The 17,417-nt window shown below is 47.8% G+C and overlaps 1 protein-coding gene across 1 annotated transcript in view; it reads left to right on the forward strand.

The window, feature by feature from the left end:
* The first annotated feature begins 1,571 nt into the window (after window positions 1-1,571).
* The window catches only part of PRDM6 (PR/SET domain 6), a 70,545-nt gene continuing 54,699 nt past the window's right edge, over window positions 1,572-17,417 (forward strand). The window contains exons 1-2 of the mRNA XM_042829494.1: window positions 1,572-2,088; window positions 10,072-10,379. Coding sequence (XP_042685428.1) covers window positions 1,572-2,088; window positions 10,072-10,379 — 825 coding nt within the window. The remainder of the gene's footprint in view (window positions 2,089-10,071; window positions 10,380-17,417) is intronic.

Here is a 17,417-nt window from a genome sequence, read left to right on the forward strand (position 1 = left end):
AGCGTGGGCTCACACGCTCTGCCGGTGAGCGAGTGGCGCGGCACCTGGCAGCGATGGCTGCTCTTCCAGCAGAGAGATGTTCTGGTGATAAAAGCACTTGGTCTGACTGTTCAGTCTTAAATGTGTCGGATACCATGTGCGTGTGATACACCTCAGACAGATGACACTTCTCGCCTAGTTTTGTTGTACGATGTAGGAAAAAAAGCGAAGAACCGGTGATATTCTCCCTGACAGGTGAACCCAACAGCTGAGTAAAGGAGTCGGAAAACTTCTCTTTTTTTTAAGGAAAGCGGAGTGAAAAAGAAGTTAGAGAAGTATGTCGCCATAGCTTGCATCTCCACCAGCGTACTCACTGATTGGTGCTAAAACCGACAGAGAGAACAGGAATGAGATTTGCTGGTGGCCGAAAGGACGGGGTTTCAGGGGAGAGGAATTCCGCAGCGATGAGTTCCATCTCTGCTGGGAGCCCTGGGGCAGGTCCTAGGTGACCGCGAACTGGCAGAGAGGCGTACGCGGCGCAGCCGGTAGGGCGGCACCGGAGCAGCGAATGGGCTGGGAAGGGCCATAACACCCACCTTGAGGGCCCAGGACGGGGAGAGCGGGGCCTCCTCTCCCCAGCCCGGCCAGGCCGGGCACCAAGCGGCTGCGGGGCCGCTGCTAGCGGATTCTCCTGCGGTGCTGAGCGCCCGTAGCCAGGGAGGACGGCAGGAGGGAGGAGGGACTGGGGGAGGGAAGGCAGAAGGGGACACCTTTAAAAGTTGAGCAAGGAACAAAGTGGGGGATGTTGCCAGAAAAAGGGCTCTGCGCTCAGGCTCGCTGGTAACTTCCCGCTCCCTCCCCTCCCTCTCGTACACACCACACACGCTTGTATTTTGCGCTGTCGTAAAACCCACGTGTCTAGCCCGGAGTCTGCCAGAGAGGAGCGAGAAGCCCGGCCGTGACTACCATGCGCAGCCACGGCAGAGGGAGCCTGGTGGCTCGCGTCTAGCCGGCACCCGAAGGGGACATCCCGTTTCCCGTCAACAAAGACGCAGAAAAGCCCTTCCCTCAGCCCTCCGCCGGCCCGAGGGCTCCCGGGTCCGCGCGCCCTCCCGCACGCCGACCGCGCAGTTCCTGCGTGCCCCGCTCAGGTAAGGGAGCTCCGGGCCGGGGGCGGCTCCGGCCCCGCCGCCTCGCAGGGGTGGGCTCCCCGGTGTGCTGCGAGCACTATCCCCGTCCCAGTGTGGCTGGGAACAGACTCGTGCATGTCTGCGTGGGGCTAAAGTTTCCTCCGTCTCCCTGCTGCGAACTTTGAGAGCCGTTTGCTGCCGCGGAGAGAGGGGAAGAGATAAGGCAAGACGCCGCGTGCGCGGCTGCCGCTGGCACAGGCGCCCCAGGGCGGCTCCGGCTCCCCGGCCGCTGTCCCCCGCCCAGGCTTCACCGCTGCGCTCCGCACTTCCCCCCGCCGGCCCCGCAGGGGAGGGTGGCGGAGCTGCTCCCGCAGCCGAGCGCGGGGAGCTCATGCGTGGGCCGGGGAGGGGCGGGGGTCTCACGTTTGCTCTCCGCTTCTTCCCCGCTCCTCAGGCAGCGCGATGCTGAAGCCCGGCGACCCCGGCGGCTCCGCGTTCCTGAAGGTGGATCCTGCCTATCTGCAGCACTGGCAGCAGCTCTTCCCGCAGAGCGGCCAGCTCAAGAGCAGCGGGGCCCTCGCCCAGCTCCAGCCGCCCGAGAGAGCTGAGCCCCCGGCTGACAGCCTCCGCCAGCGCCCGGCCTCGCTCTCCTCTGCTTCTTCGTCCTCGTCTACTCCGTCTTCCTCATCCGCTTCGTCCTGCGTCGCCGCGGCGGCCGCGTCCCTGGCCGGCCTGACCGCCCTACCGGTCACCCAGCTGCCCGTCTTCGCCCCGCTACAGAGCTCCGAGCCCACGGCCGGGGGAGCGCCCGCTCCCCTGCAGGGCAAGGACTTGTGCGGGGCCGGCGGCGGCAGCAAATGCGGTGAGCGCGCTTCCGCCCGCTTCCGCTGCTCGGCCGAGGAGCTGGACTACTACCTGTACGGGCAGCAGCGTATGGAGATCATCCCCCTGAACCAGCACACCAGCGACCCCAACAACCGTACGTACCGGAGCCCCCCTCGCGCTTCCCGGCGCCCCGTCGCCGCCGTTCCCCGCCACGGGTCGGCCCGCACCGCGCTCCCTAGGGAGCACCTCTGCCCGTCGCCTCTTCCCGGCGCCGGGTGAGAGCGTCGGTGGTCGCACTCTCGGGAGGAGGGCTGCAGCCCCTGGGGGACCACCTTCGTGGTGGAGAGCCGGCTCCTTCTTCGGAAGGCAGGCTGCATCAGAAGGACTCTCGCGCGGTCGGTTTCTCTCGGAGGGCTGCTAGGGACGTAGTTCCACAAACGGAGCGTGTGAGGAGTTTGCCGTTCACCCGGCGCTTCCCCGCCTTGCCTGTACCACTTCGCTCCTGCCCGGAGAGCCTGGGCCTCGATGCATACCCAGAAATCAATCCCTGCTCCGAGCTGGGCAGGAGAAAAGTTTCAGCTTCAGTCAGATGGAGCAGGGTAAAGTTTTTCTCCCTCTTATCTCGGAGTATCATTTTCCTTTCAGACCTCGTTAACACCTAGCTAGTTTTAGTTTTCATGCTCGCTGTAAAGCAGGACACCGTCACTGTGTACGGAAAGCGCGGCTTTTGTGGAGGAGAAAACGCCGTTTCCCAGAGTGTTACAACTCGCTGAGCTCTTGGTGAATAGGAAATCTTGAATCCCTTTGCTAATTACAACTAGTTGTTTAGATTTTGTTTTTGTTTGTCTGCTTTTTGAGGCCGTGTTTGTTTGGTTTTGTTTTTGGAAGGGTAGGGACGCCCCAGTTATTAAACATCGGCATCTACTGCAGGTTCGTGACTCTTGAATTTGGTTTTGCTCATCTGTAGTTCCTTTCTCTGCCCGTCCTCTTCGACCGAGGAAATTCGTGGGCTGAAAATAACCAATGAACTTTATTAATTCACCAAATGTACTGCTAACTTCACAAGCACGCATGTTGCCCTGTTAAAGCATCAGACCACGGCATCGCCTTGTAGATTTTTATTAAATTGCATCAACCGCCCTCTCTTATCTAGTGTTTCCTAAAATCCTTTAATTCTGTGATCCCTATTCCTTGAAATGTCTGTTTAAGGGTGGCTGCTGAGCAGACAAGGATCACTAACATCCCAGCACAACGCATATTCGTTTCATTTCAATTCGGATGCGGAGTTTGTTCTGAAAGTTTCCGTGAAACTCAGTTGTGTGCTAAAAGTACAGATTAGGGGCGTTGGCGTGGTCCTAATCACGGTGTGTAAGCCTTGAAGAGCAGAAGGAAAGTTGGCACAGCGTCTGTTTGGTGGGCACTCCTGTCCCCTCCTAACACTGCGAACCTTTACACTTTGGGCACCAACTTTGTTTTGAGAGATTTCTTTGTGCTGAGCGTTGCCCCATAGCGAAATGTATTTGTGCATTTTCTGTACATAAAGCGTGATCTCTTAAATTGCATGCACTTAATGGAACCTGAAATCCACTCCTAATCGCCAGCTGAGCTGTTGAGACAATTCATGTTTCACTTCTACGGGCAGCTCTGTAAATCTGTAAGATAAAGGTTTTAAAAAGAGAAAGGAAGATAAAAAGAGATTTAGAGGGAGTGTTTTCACGGAACGAGCGGAATAACAGCGTGATGCAGAACCGGTGGCGATGTCTGCGCCGTTTCTCCCCAGTCGTGATAGCGAATGTGGCTTCATGGGGCAAAGCGGCTGCGAAAGGGCCGCGGCGAGCCGCGCTGCCGGGACGGGGCGGCGGCACCCGGAGTTGCCGGGCGGACCTCTCCTCTCTCGACCGCGAGATCCAAGCCTCTCTTCGCCGGGCTGGCTGGCTGGGCAGCTTTCACTCTAACACTGCTTCGGTTAACATTGCTTGCGTAGAGATTTCGGCTTGAGCGTTACCACCCTCTGGGACCAGGTGCGTTCGCTTCGAGCACACGCGTTCTTAAAAATCAAGAGAAAGCAACTTGTGAGGAAGGAGTGAGGGAATCTCGCGGTGCCACTCGCTCGCACGCACACGAACGTGGAAAAGGCAAAGCTGCTCGGCACCGGCCCGGCGGAAGGTCCCGGGTGCTGGGGCACGCGGCGCGGACGTGGCTCTGTCCCAGGGCGCTCCCCGCTCCTGGGGTGCCACTCGGAGGGAAGAGCGGTCTGCGCTGCAGAGGAGGTTGGGAGCGATCGGCCTCCGCCCGAGCTCTCCCCTCTGTTCGCCCTCTGCGCGCCGCGGCCGGCGGCAGCGGAGTCACCCACGACACCGACCCTCTCCCCGGCGGCAGGACCCGCACCTCGGGCTGCCCCTGGGCCGCTCATCCGCTGCGAGAAGCTGCCGGCGAGCGCCCCGAGGCCCCGTCTCTGCCAGACGCCCCTCTCCGGGCATCCCCTTCCCCTGCGTGTGACGCCCCCTTCCCCGCTCCGCACAGAGGAACCTCCCCCCCTCTCCGGCCCGCAGATCCCCCCGCGGGCGGCGGTCATACGGCCCCGTCGCGGTACCGCGGGCACGGCGCGGCGCGGCGCGGGGGACGAGACCGACCGGGGAGCGCGGGCGAAGCGTCAGCGTGGAAACGCGTTCAATTGAACGCCTGTTTAAAGAACAAATGCAGCGCTGGTTAGGGCCCTGCAGCCTCGGCGGGTGGATGGGGACAGCTTTCCTCCCAGCTTCGGGTTCGGAAGGACGTTTTAGGGCGGTGCGGGGGTCTGATCCCCGGGGGTGGGGGTGCGGGGCAGCCGGGAGAGGACAGGCGGCCGTTGCGGGACTGCTCCCTGTGCCGGCACGCACCAGCGTGCCCCGGCAGTGAACGCAGAGCACGGTGTCACCCACGCCAACGGTTCCATTCGGTGTCGAGGTGTAAGCGTGTACGGCGAAGACGTTCGGCACCAGAGCTGTTGGGATGTTTTCTCCAGGCTGCTGGTAACCTGTATGATTTAGCTGTTTTACATCATTAGTTACCCAGCACCCTTAAATATAGCAGATAGCCATATATTAGATTGAGGTTAGGGAAGGTGGTGACTGTTTATTTAGGGTGATAAAATGGTCCATCAGCAGTAATCTCCATCGATATGTGCCACCAGTAGATGAAGGATGAGGGGACAAGCCACAATTAATTGCCCTGTAGTTTTGTAGGAGAGAGTGGAGCCGGTGCGGACTGAACTTCGATCTCCTTTCCCAGAACCTATTCATCATCTCTACATTGTATATGGGGGTCTCTCAGGGGCAGGGGGTGGCAAGGTTTATCTACACACAATATTCTCCTACCCTCCTTATACCTGACACGGGAATTTAATTCATTCAAACGTTCAATCGAAGGCAGAGAAAAACAAGCCCTCCTCCCCAGCCAGCCCCCCACCCGCCTCTCCAAAGGCAGAGCAGCCCCACAGCTGCTCTGCCGGCTCCCCTGTCCCCGAGGCGCGCAGGACGCCTCAAATCCGCGGCGCAGCTCGGGCCGAGCGGCGACTCCGCTCCGGAGCGGCAGTGCAGTGACCGCGCCGTGTGTCCGGGACGCGGCCGCCCTCGGGAGGGAGCACCGTCCCGTGAGGGCGCTTCTCCGCTCGGGCTCGGGGCGGCAGCGGGGAACAGGCGCGGGAGCCGGCTGGGGGTCGCAGCGGAGCCGTTCGAGGCTCGCCGGAGGGTGAACCGCGACCCCGGGGTGGCGGGACCCGCTCGTATCCCGTGCAAAGCAACTCCCGAGAGAGGGATCCGAAAGGGACAGGATGTCTGCGTTGGAAAGGGCAAAGGCTTGGCTCGCGTCAGGAAGGCTCAGAGCATGTGCGAAACAGCGATTAATTTCTCTTTGCAGCAGTAAAAAGAGATTACTGGCAGCTCGTAGTGAGAAAACTGAGGCACAAAGGGGCACGATGGGCAGGAAAGCTTTGGCCTTCAGGAGATGAGGGGTCCAGCCTCGCCCTGCCACCCTCCTCCCGGCTGGGTACCTGGGCCCGGCCAAGGACATAGCGCTGGCGGTGGTGATTGATGCTTACAAGGAGCAGCACGGTGTGAAATGATGGCCACTTGCACTGGATACCTGTGTGCTTGCAGTGAGTTATGAAGGAGGGGGTCAGAGGGCGTTCTTCTTTAAATACCAGCAAACTGCAGGTATCCAGTGTAACTGCACCTTTGAAGCGTATTATTGCCGAGACAAAAATGTATTTCTTCCATTTATTGTTACAGCTGGTTTGCTGGTTTAAGCGCTGTGTTGGGCTCTATCTTGTTCTGACAAAAGTTTTCTCCTCTCAGATTTCCTTTAAGATATGCTCTAGCAGTGCTATTTAGGTACGAGAATGTTTAGAATTATATTCTGGGGGCAACAGCCAGCGCTTTCCTTTTTGCTCAGCACTAGCACTTGTAAGCGTACTCATGGAGTTATGGTGCTGGCATTAGACTGTGCTCATTTTTATGGAGCCAAATAAACGATAACATACTGCACTGTACCCAGAAGAGTCATACCAAACAGCTCCACTAGGATTTTTTTTTTTTCCTTGCTTTTTCCTTTCCTTAATCCTCACGTCTATAGGCCATGAAGGTATACAGAGAGGAACTGATCTCCTTCCATACAGCCTGGCTGCACTCAGACCTGCAGTAGTGCATTTCTAGTGACTTTTTATCAGGAGATACTCTGCTCTGACTGCAGCCCTCCTCACTTTTTCCATTTTCAGCAAATTCCTCAATTTTCTTCCATTTCTTACTTTGTTTCTTGATCAGGGGCTTGAATGTGTATCTCTGTTAGCCATCAGAGTACGGCCCTCAGATGAGGCCTGTGCTCACACTGCACTCCGGTGCAGAGCTCACACATGTCCCACTGAACCTCCCACACCTGTGGATCTTGCCCAAGAGTTTGCAGACTCTTGCAGTGGTCACTGCTTTTTCTGTCTCAAAAAACAGCACAGACCCTTTTTTTCCATGTGTGCATGTTGTATTACATGCTATGTAGTGTTCCTCTCAGGGATATTGTTGATCCTTTTTGCAAGGATGTGGGTAAGTCCAAGTACAGTCCCATAAAGGGCTTCCTTCTGTTGTCCCAGGAGACAAGGAAGTCCATGCATTGGGTTTCTGCAGGCAGACTGCCTTTAAATGGGTGGTATGGCACCACAGAAAGTGCATCTGCATCACAGCCTCCCATGCATGTCAAGGAAAAGAGGTGCACTGACTTTTTTCTGAAAGCAAAGTAAATTGAACCCTGCAGGGCTCCCAATCCTCATAATATTTATTTAGTTTTTAGTTATTATTTTTAAAATTAAATAAAAACTGGATCTGTATAAACCATGCAACTTAGAAGAAATTTAGTACTTAAAGGCAGACTCCCTCCCTCTCTACAAGCCACAAGCCAAAGCAATTTGAGAAGATGTCCCATTTTCCAAACCTTCAGCTTTGGCAGGACAGAGGGAAAGGAGCACAGCAGGAGATAAGATACTGCAGCTGCCAAGCATTAAGATGTTACCAGTGTTTTTGGACAGCAGAAAATAAATAGCATTATGTGTGACTTTCTGCAAGGGTAAATGACAATGACATGGAGTTTGTTTACACTTCTCTTTGATTTCTTAATCTCTTTTCACTTAAAACGTTGAAATAAAATGTTTTACCCGCTCATATTGTCGGAAAGAAGTCAAGAAATCTTCATCATGGGCAGTTGCTACAAGTTGTGTGCCTGAAAGAATTTGCATGTCTGGGAGTAGGATGCAAATGACACCAAAAGTGGTCTGAATGGAGACATGAGGAAGCCTTTGCATGTCCAGTGTCTGTTTCTACAGGGGCACGGTGTCTCTGAAACAGTCCCTGGTAACATGGCATCAGGAAGGAGAATTATGTGTATAAGGATAACCAAGAATCATGGGCAGACTGGATTGAAGGGTCTGCCCTGGGTGCTAATTGACGTCGTAGTGAAGCATCCTCTCAGTAAGCCCTCACTTTTTCTGCCCCATATTTTCACTCTAGCTTGCATGGTAAGATGGTAAGTAAGGTTTATTCAAAGTGTGCTCAGATGCCAATTAGTTTAGTTTAGTTTAGTTTAGTTTTTTTGTTTTTTTTTTTTTTTCTATGTGGAATCTCTTCCTGCATGCTTCCTGCATGGGATAAATTGTGGTGCCACCTTTGAGATCTTTGAAAATGCCCAAAACACAGGGCTGCTTGGTTACAGGTTTCTGAGAAGGAAAGAAAGATGTGGTGCTGATACTTCCATTTCCAAATTAGCTGTGGGAACAGTCCCAACCCCCAACATGTGTGTGCTGCCTTCTATCCATTGAGCCTAGAAATGGCTGTAGGAATATTGGCTGCACAGCAATCTTCTCTCAGGACTTGCCAGAATCTTTTCCCCACAGTCTTGCAACATCAGCCCCCAGCCACCTCTAGCTGATACGGCCAAGCATGCAACCCATGCTGCAGGGGGGGCTTAACCCCACACAGGGGTCCCTCGCAGTGGGGTATCTCCTTAACAAACTGCTCCAGGACCGTGCAGAGGTGTGATTCAGGTTGGTGTCCTGCTGGCCTTCAACCAGCACTGCACTGCTGAGTTGGGCTCCTGTGGGTTGTGGCGTGCAAAGCTTCTGTGGAGCACAGATCTGAAGGACACTCACGAAGGCATAGCAGACCCTCAGAAAACGAGTTTCCAATATTGTCACAGTTCTGAACTCAGCAATTTTTGTGTGGTATAACGTAAAAGAGGTGGATGGAAAATAGGGCTTAGAAAGCCTGTCTAAAATTCAAGACAGGCTGCATTTTAAATACACAGCTTTCACAGATCTTCCGTGGCCTTAACTGAGCAAAGGAAGGTTCCCTCTGACGGCTGTGCAGGGAGAAGACCTGCCCAGCACAAGTGTGCCCACTGTGGGGTGAGGCACAGCAGCTGGGCGCTGTGGCCGCTGCCATCAGCCAGCACAGGGCTGTGCCTAAGAGCTGCCAGTGAGTACTGTGCTGCACTTGTGTATGTAAGCAGTGTAAAATTATTAGAGAAAAGTCATAGGAACTTCTATGGGAGTACTACAGTATAGTTGCTGTTTTCTCTGTTTATTTGCATTTCTGGAATAAATTTGTATAAAAGCTTTTCCAGTAATACAAAAGTGAAATGTATGGAAGAGAGTAACACATTTCAGTAGATTTATTGTTGTGTTAACTCAGCAACCTCTAGAGAAATGGGTTTCCCAAGCGTGAAACATTTTCCTGGAAGTGGTACATTCATGGCATGTTCAACAGTGTGTAACGGAAACAATTTACCAAAATTTCCTTTGCTCAGAAAAGAACAACCAGATCCCAAAATTGAGCAACATCATCCTTTAGTCACGCAGTTAGGGAAATTAACATTTTTGTAAAAACGATCTTTCTTCTTCAGAGCTGCTCACCAAGCCAGGCGCTCTGTTCGTGGCCTCAGCTGCATAGAATTGCAGAATCCTTAGCAATTGGAAAAGACCTCTTGTATCACCTAGTCCATCACCATCCACGTGCTGCCAAAACTGCCCATTAAACTGCGTCCCTCTGTATGCAGCAGGCACAGACCCTGTGCTCCGGACCTAACACATTTTTCAAGTATGTGCTAGGGAGAGATGATATTTGCTACAAAATATTAATTTTGAGATTAGATGTGGTCATGAGAAAGTAAATGTCTGCACATGCTCCCATTTGCCATTCATCGAGGTCCTGTAGAAATGTATTCAGGTGTTCACTCTGTAAATTTGGAGTGAATGTTCTTCTACAAAAGGGATGAAATTAAATTCCATTCCAAATAAACCAAGCTGTGGCAAGGCAGTTGGAAGGCACTTGTCAAGCATTATCACTGGTGAATGCCTGGCTGTAACGCACCGCGGTGGCTTACACGCACTTTTGGTGACCCAAAAAGTGAAACTTCAATGTTGCATCACCAGAAAGGAGCCCTGGCAGGTCTGCAAACGCACTGAGCGTGCAGGATGCACATCGGGCCCTCCTTTGGGGTTTCTTATGAAGGGCCTGGCAAAGCGGGGGCCGTCCAGTGCAGCATGCCAATGGGCACTGCGTGACGTGGGCTGCGGGTGGGCCTCTGCAGCACTGTGCTAACAGCTTCCCTCTGCCCCCAGGATGCGACATGTGTGCCGACAACCGCAACGGCGAGTGCCCCATGCATGGCCCGCTGCACTCCTTGCGGCGCTTGGTGGGCACAAGCAGCGCAGCCGCAGCCGCCCCGCCGCCCGAGATCCCTGAATGGCTGCGGGACCTTCCGCGTGAGGTCTGCCTCTGCACCAGCACCGTGCCTGGCCTGGCCTACGGCATCTGCGCTGCGCAGCGCATCCAGCAGGGCACCTGGATCGGGCCCTTCCAGGGCGTCCTGCTGCTGCCGGAGAAGGTCCAAGCGGGAGCCATCAGGAACACTCAGCACCTCTGGGAAGTAAGTCGCTGCCTTTGTTCCTTGTCAGAGCTGGCTGTTTGGAAACAGACGTTGAGTGTAATCGTAGTTTTACAGAGTGAAAGCAGAAGAAAACAGATCAACAATGTAAGTCAGCTAACCCAGCGGGTTTGGAAATGTAGCCAAAAGCCTTGACCCACTGAGGGCACCCAGAAAACCACGGGCACCTCAGAGCACACATTGCAGAGCTGGTTGGGGCAGGTACTGTGGCACAGAGCACAGAGCTATAGCAGGGATTGCAGCACACAGCGGTTCTGGAATTCTGATCTGAGAGGCAGAAGCTGCTGGAGCTGCTGGGCCACTGTCCCGGTTGTGTGTGTCACCTGGGTGTGTGGGGAGGACATGTGCTGTGCCCTGACACAGTCTGCAGGCAGTGCATGGAGCTGCTGCACTTCCAGGCACGACTTCTTGCTCACAGCTCAGTCCTCCTGCAGCCCTGCACTGACCACGGGTTCCCCTAGAGATGCTTCTGACACTTGCGTGCATTTCTGTTTGTCACCATCGTAGAGAGAGAAACAGTGATAGCTGCTCTCTTCAGGTTGCAGTGGATTGGTTTGTTTCATGATGAACGCTAAATAATCTGCTGTGGTTTGGCAGAAGAGCTCATACACCCTCCTTTGTGTTCCTTGACTGCAAAGGGACATGCATGGCCTTTACTGGTCACAACCCTGCACGCAGTGTCCCATGGAGCGCTGGATTCCATGCTGAAGTGTAGTTTGTGCATGGATGGTAACAATGTCCTATGATTAACTTAGGAAGAAGAGATGATATTTTATACGCAGGCCTCACAGATAGTAGGGAACAAGTGCAGTCCTTGTGTGCATCAATACTTCTGTAATTTCTAAGAGTGGCCTCCTGTCTACCTGGTCTTTTGCCATCAGTTCTTTACTTTGTCCTGGCAGGAGTTATTTCTTAGTCAAGTTCACCATAGCCACAGTAGCACTGTCAGACCAACTGCCACGAAGAGGTAGTAGGAGTGTGCCTACAGGTGTAAAGGTGGTGTTTGCCCACCTAGACCAAATCAGAATCTTCAGGAAATCAGGGCACATGTTTCCTGGTGAGGCACTTGACAAGAAATCCCAAAGATAGCAGGAACCCTTTTATTGTCTTCAGGGTGATGCAAGTGAAAGGGAATGGATTCTCAAATATATTTGACATTGTGAAGCTGATATGCTTAGTATAGAACTCATTCATGAAAAATGTGCATATTTAGCTGGTCAGTTCTTTGGGACTGGAAACCATTTCTTTTCATTCTTTTGTTCTGTTTCTCGTGCTACCTGGCAAACATGACCTGTTTCCATTAGCTGGACCTCCTATGAAATTTCTCTGTGCAGATAAATAGTAATAACACATGAGGGGTTTGCCTTGAAGTATTTGCTCAAATGAGTCATTGTGGGAAAAGAGAATGTTTCATATTAAAGTGTAAAAGATCTATCCTGGTGCACACCTAAAGGTGTCCTACTCCATGAAATACTGTGTGGTATGAAATGATTGGGAGTTTTTTGCTGCTTTCTGTAGAGGTCGTATTCCTCTGTTATATCAGGTGCTATTAAATCAGGCTTACATCTGTTTCTGACAAAGCCCGATTGTTACAACGAGAGCATTATAAGATAAGTTGTCAATCTTTTTTTTTTTTAATATAATTTTATAATGACTTTGAAGTTTTATAATGTTTAACCTGGTTTAAACTACTTTGGTTATGAGAATGCTAAATAATAAAGCAAACTTGTCAGATCATTGGCTTACATAAACTATTGAAATTTAGTGAAATAAATGGAGTTAGGGAATTGCACGTTAATTCTCACTGTTAACATTATCCATTAAAAATTAGATTAATTCCATATGAATCAATGTTATGCAAGTTAAGTTACAAATACTGGTCTTTTTTTAACAGGCAAAAACCGACTGATTTCAGGTTAACTTAAAAATTGTTGAAAGCAATCAAGGAAGGAGTTGGGATGGGGTGTGGGATGTGTCTGTGGGAAATTGCTAAAAGCAGAGAAGAAAAAGATCTCGAGAAAAAATAAGATTTCCAGACTCAGGCCACCAAAGAGTGTCAGCTGAGTTTTTGCATGGGTTTGGTCTTCTGTTCTTAACAGACAACACAGATTTCCTGCTGGCTAGCAAAAATGAGTGCGTATGTGTATTTTTAGTGATTTATCTTCAAAATAAGTACTCAATTTAGTTTTTTAGAGGGGAAGTATCATGGGCAGCTCAGATTATTTTTGCTAATGCCAGAAATTGTTAGCAAAGAATAACATACCCCAAGAATTAGCTAAACATAAAGCTTTGGCCATTTCTTATTTATTTTGACTTTCAATTTGGTATGTTTTACCTATCAGAGAACTAATGTTTAATTAAAAAAACCCACATAGCTAAATAAAGTCGGCAGAAGGTGTGTGGGGGTTTACAAAGCTGAGCTATGAAAATAAATAAAAGCAATAGAAAGTATGCATTTGAGTAGTCTGTATTCTTTTAGTCTATATGTTATAAGAGCGTGGATTAAGTGACTGGAAGTGTTAAAGGAGTTTCTTACTGTCGTCCCTCTTTAAGCTGTGACTGCAGTAAATTCTCCTCCATGAATCTGTTCAAGATGGCTACAAATAGCAGTATGCCTACCGATCTGTTGTTCAGCATTAGGTCTTGATGGACCTCATGAAGATAAATTGTCTTTCTTAGTATTGCAAATGGCTTTCTAATATATTTTTCTTTGTCTCTGCATTTCAAAGTAAAGTTGATACGTAGTTGTTTTCATTTACAGCTCTGTTTTCAATGTACCCCAGATAAATAGAATCACAAAGATTTTCAAGCACAGTTACTAATCTGGCGGCTTTTTCTTTTTATTTTTTTCAGTTCTCTTTGTTGTGGGAAACATCAAGAAAACACTGCATTTGATGTATAGTTCAACACTATGGAAATATGCTTTAGTCTGTCTGCACAAGTGTTCCCACCATGCAGTCAGTGTTTGCTTTGTATGTAATCCATATCGCATAATGTACGGCGACTCAGGGTGAATTACATACCATTCCATTACCTCACAAAAGGCCTTGACACCTATGGGTGTTCATGGGAAATTATTGAGTTCTCTAGCAATCAGCCAAGATGATTTTTTATAACTTACAAAAAGATCTGCCCCTCAGAAAGCCAAAAATATTAGTCATTTTCAGTTGTAGCTCTTTTTTCCCCTTTGGCCCTCTTCTATCATATCCAGAGTTTGCTTGTATTTTATAAAAATACAATAAACTCCGATTTGTTTAAAACAAAAACGGGACTGGGTGTATTAAATAAACACTCTCTTTAGTAATACAGACATTTGTTCCAGCACTGCTTGATAATATTTTGGATTTTTTTTTCGTTTTGAAGTAATGAGAACAATCCTTTTGTTATTACAAAGAAAACAGAGACTTTCTCAGCAATTAAGTCCTACTGATGAGAATGAGATAATTTTCCCCTAATGTGTTTTCTAATAAAGAACTGAAAAGGCAAACTTGATTCCAACATATATGAAAACATTATCTCAATTATTAATGTGTCCCTATTCCCCGGAGATAAATTAATCTAGTTGCGCATGGTTTCCCCTTTCTGTTTAACATCAAAATTTAATAAGAGTAGACTTAAGGAATGTATATGATATACACTTAACATTCTAATAGAATAAAATGTGAGGCTTAAAAGGCATGAGCATTTTAGTACCCAAAGTTTTTCAGGCTCAAATCTTTCAACTGTGAGTTCTGGAAATAGTTAAATCATAAATTCCCCCCGTGAATACAGCTTAAAGGAAAAAAGTTTTACTGACAGACGTATCAAAGAATGGAACCTTACCGTTTCCTTTTCTTAATTTGCCCAATAAACAGTTTGCTGTCTTGCTTGTTTTGCTATTCGCTGGAGATGAAGTAGTCTTTTCCTTGGAATAGCCTAGCAGCATCAGATACATTATTTCAGTTTATTTTAACTTGACTTAGTTACAATTCTTTTTTTTTAATATACATTTTTTTAATTTGCTATCTCTTTTTTTTTTTCTTCTTCTTTTTTTTTGTTTTTTGCATTAATGTGCAAAATATACATACAATGTGATGTTCATTGGTGCACGTGTCCTGTTAATAAAGAACTCAGCAGTTCTTGTGCCTCAACTGAAGTCAAAGAAATCACTGCCTTTGGCTGCATCCAGACCTGTAATGTGCATTTTGCTGGGACACGTGCTGGCCAGAGTCCATGTGGTGGTACCTTCCACTTCTGTCCTGATTAATCTGCAGAGAGAATCCCTACCTTTTCAGTGGAGGACTCATTCCAGTTATGTTGATAGATTTGTATTTAAATTCTCAAAGCTGTAGTTTTGGGCTAAATTCACTGCTACAGCAAAGCACTAGGGGATAGAATTATGTGCATGCCATAGTTCTATTATAAAGTGAAAATTATGTTTCTCAGTAATCCATCATCTAGTATTCTAGACTGCTTGTCAGCCCTGTTTCAAATATGTCATGTTCATGAAATTCAAATAATTCTAGCTTAAAAAAAAACTTGCTGATACCACTATTATATCTTAAATTGCGCAAATTAACAGCTGCTGCCATTCTCTTGATGTTTTGTTTTGCTTTTCTGTGGTTGTTGTTTTTTTTTTTTTTCTGTTGTTTTGCATTTATTTTCTGTTATAGATCACATTAATTTTTACATTTATGCGGATTTTGGATTCACATACTGCCTACTGGAAACCTCCCCAGTGTTTTATTCAGTACCTTACTGGGCCAAATGTTGTTAGAGCAACTTCAGCATAGCAGCTTCTTTCATTTAGGTGCCATAGAAGAAAATCACAGTAAGTTGCTATAAAGCAACTTGCCCACATTAATACTTCTGTATCACTTAATATCATGCATTTCCATTTTTTTTTTTGTAAGTTATAGAGTCAATCTAAAGTTATTTTGATCCCAGATACAAAAGCTAGTTTGTATTTGATAATTCTATTTCTTAGGAAAACTAAATGAAAACTCTTTTCCTTTAGAAACCTTGCATGCTTGATAAGACACCTTATCTTTATATAACTCAGTATCTTCAACATATTTATTCCATGTAAAACAAGGTGTTCCTTGTATGCCAGAGCAAATATGTATCCCTAGGAGCATGTGCAAGAAAAAAACAAATCTCATTCGACTTCCTACTTAATGAAAGAAATTTTCCAACAAAATTTGGAGGGCAGTTGCATACTGTTGCAGAATCTCAACTCTGTTACAGAAAATGAAAATTCTGAGGGCAATACCAAAAAACAACAGCAAATCCCATATTGTCCATATGATTCAAATTGTGAGATTGTGCAGTGGCTGTTTTTCCATAGCATATACTGTCACCTTGGCAGTTATAGTGTGTAATGCACATTAAGTGCTGACAACAGAACACAAGTAAATATAAAAGCTCATTTCTGTCTTTAATTGACTGCTTTCTGTCTTGTTCAGAAGTGATCCAATCACCCAAATTCTGGAAACATTTTCCCTTCCCTTCCCTCTCCTCTTTGTTACAAAATTTCCATTGTTGGATAAAATCCACCTTTACAAAGCAAGACATTTCTCTTAATTTACAGTAACATTAGCAGTGAATTATTTCTACTGACTTTTGATTGAATATGGGTGAAAAATGCACTGTTTTAATGAGATATACAGACATCCAAAAATATATTGCATTATATGTAGGAGATGGATTTGATAAGCCAAAACTGCATCCAGCACTTTTCTGCGTGGAGATGCTGCTCAGTATTTTTCAGAACTGCCTCAGCCACTTCGTATGTTCTGTTTGCCCAGGTTGCATGTCATGGAACATGCGTTGACTTTAACATGCAGTATGATGCTCAGACTTTATATGTCTGCTTAACATAAAAACTGTAAAATTCAGCCTAGCATGTGCGTTCCTCCTATGTGTTTGGCACCTTTTTTCAGATAAGTTACAGAATTCCATTATCCAAATTGTTACACATGTGTGACAGAGGTTGACCTTTAGTCATGTCAATCCTTTTTGTGTAGGCCTCAGGCTCCAGCCTAATGGCTCAAAGCCTGATTTACTCACTGTAATAAGGGCAGGAGGTCGAGCAATTGTCAGCTTGCCTGCTCGTACTCGTCTCAGAGCCTGGTTGAAGGCTGTTAACACAAAGCTTTTCAAAGTGAATTTACAACCACCACCACTGACAGAGGCCAATCAGTACACCATAAATGTCAGGTTAGTGAGATTGAGCAGTAAGTAAAGTACTGGCAGCCCACTATTGGCTGAAATCAATTGCTTTAGGTTTACCGAGAATAGCAATCTGTGTATAACTACATTTCTGGAACTCGTTTAAGTATGGAGTGCAAGCCTGAGTACAGATTAGGAAGAATTACCCCCCAATAATAGCTGCAGCACGGAGCTCTTCATTTTTTATTCTTCTCCACTAATGGTTTATGTGATTAATGATCAGAAAGTTGTTGGACCTGCCTCTGAATTAAAGAAACAAGATTATTTCATGCACAGCGGAAAAGAAATAAGAATAAAAATAAAATGGCTTGCTATCTTATCTGGGCAAAGAGGACTAGGAATTTTTTAAATGTGTGGGCTCACTAGTACTGGACTGTTCCAGGGAAGGCTTTTTCACATGGAAACTGTGACCTTCTGATGTTATTTTGCTACTGAGAACTATCACAGAATTCACTAATGAGTGATTACGTACTTGATGGTCTGAATATCCATGAGATGTTGTTACCCGCAAGACTGGATGTTTTTATCATTTTGTGCAGTGACAGCTTGGACAACAATTCATTTGGCTTTGAAAGCATCAGCATTAAAATGTAGGAATCCATTAAAATGCTGTATGCCAGGATTTATAAATTAGGCAATTTCCTTGATTATTGCAATCATTTACAAAATTGATTATCCCAGTGTGGTATAGGCAGATTTCAGCAGTGATCATTGACAACAGGCATGTCCTCTAATATCTATACTCATTGTTCTCTAAAAGAAAAGCCACTCCATTGCTATGTTATTCTCCATCTCAAGGTCAATTACGCA

Source organism: Centrocercus urophasianus, unplaced genomic scaffold (assembly GCF_019232065.1).
Source record: "Centrocercus urophasianus isolate 14NV4802_14NV808 unplaced genomic scaffold, USGS_Curo_1.0 seq_31, whole genome shotgun sequence".
NCBI lineage: Eukaryota > Metazoa > Chordata > Aves > Galliformes > Phasianidae > Centrocercus > Centrocercus urophasianus.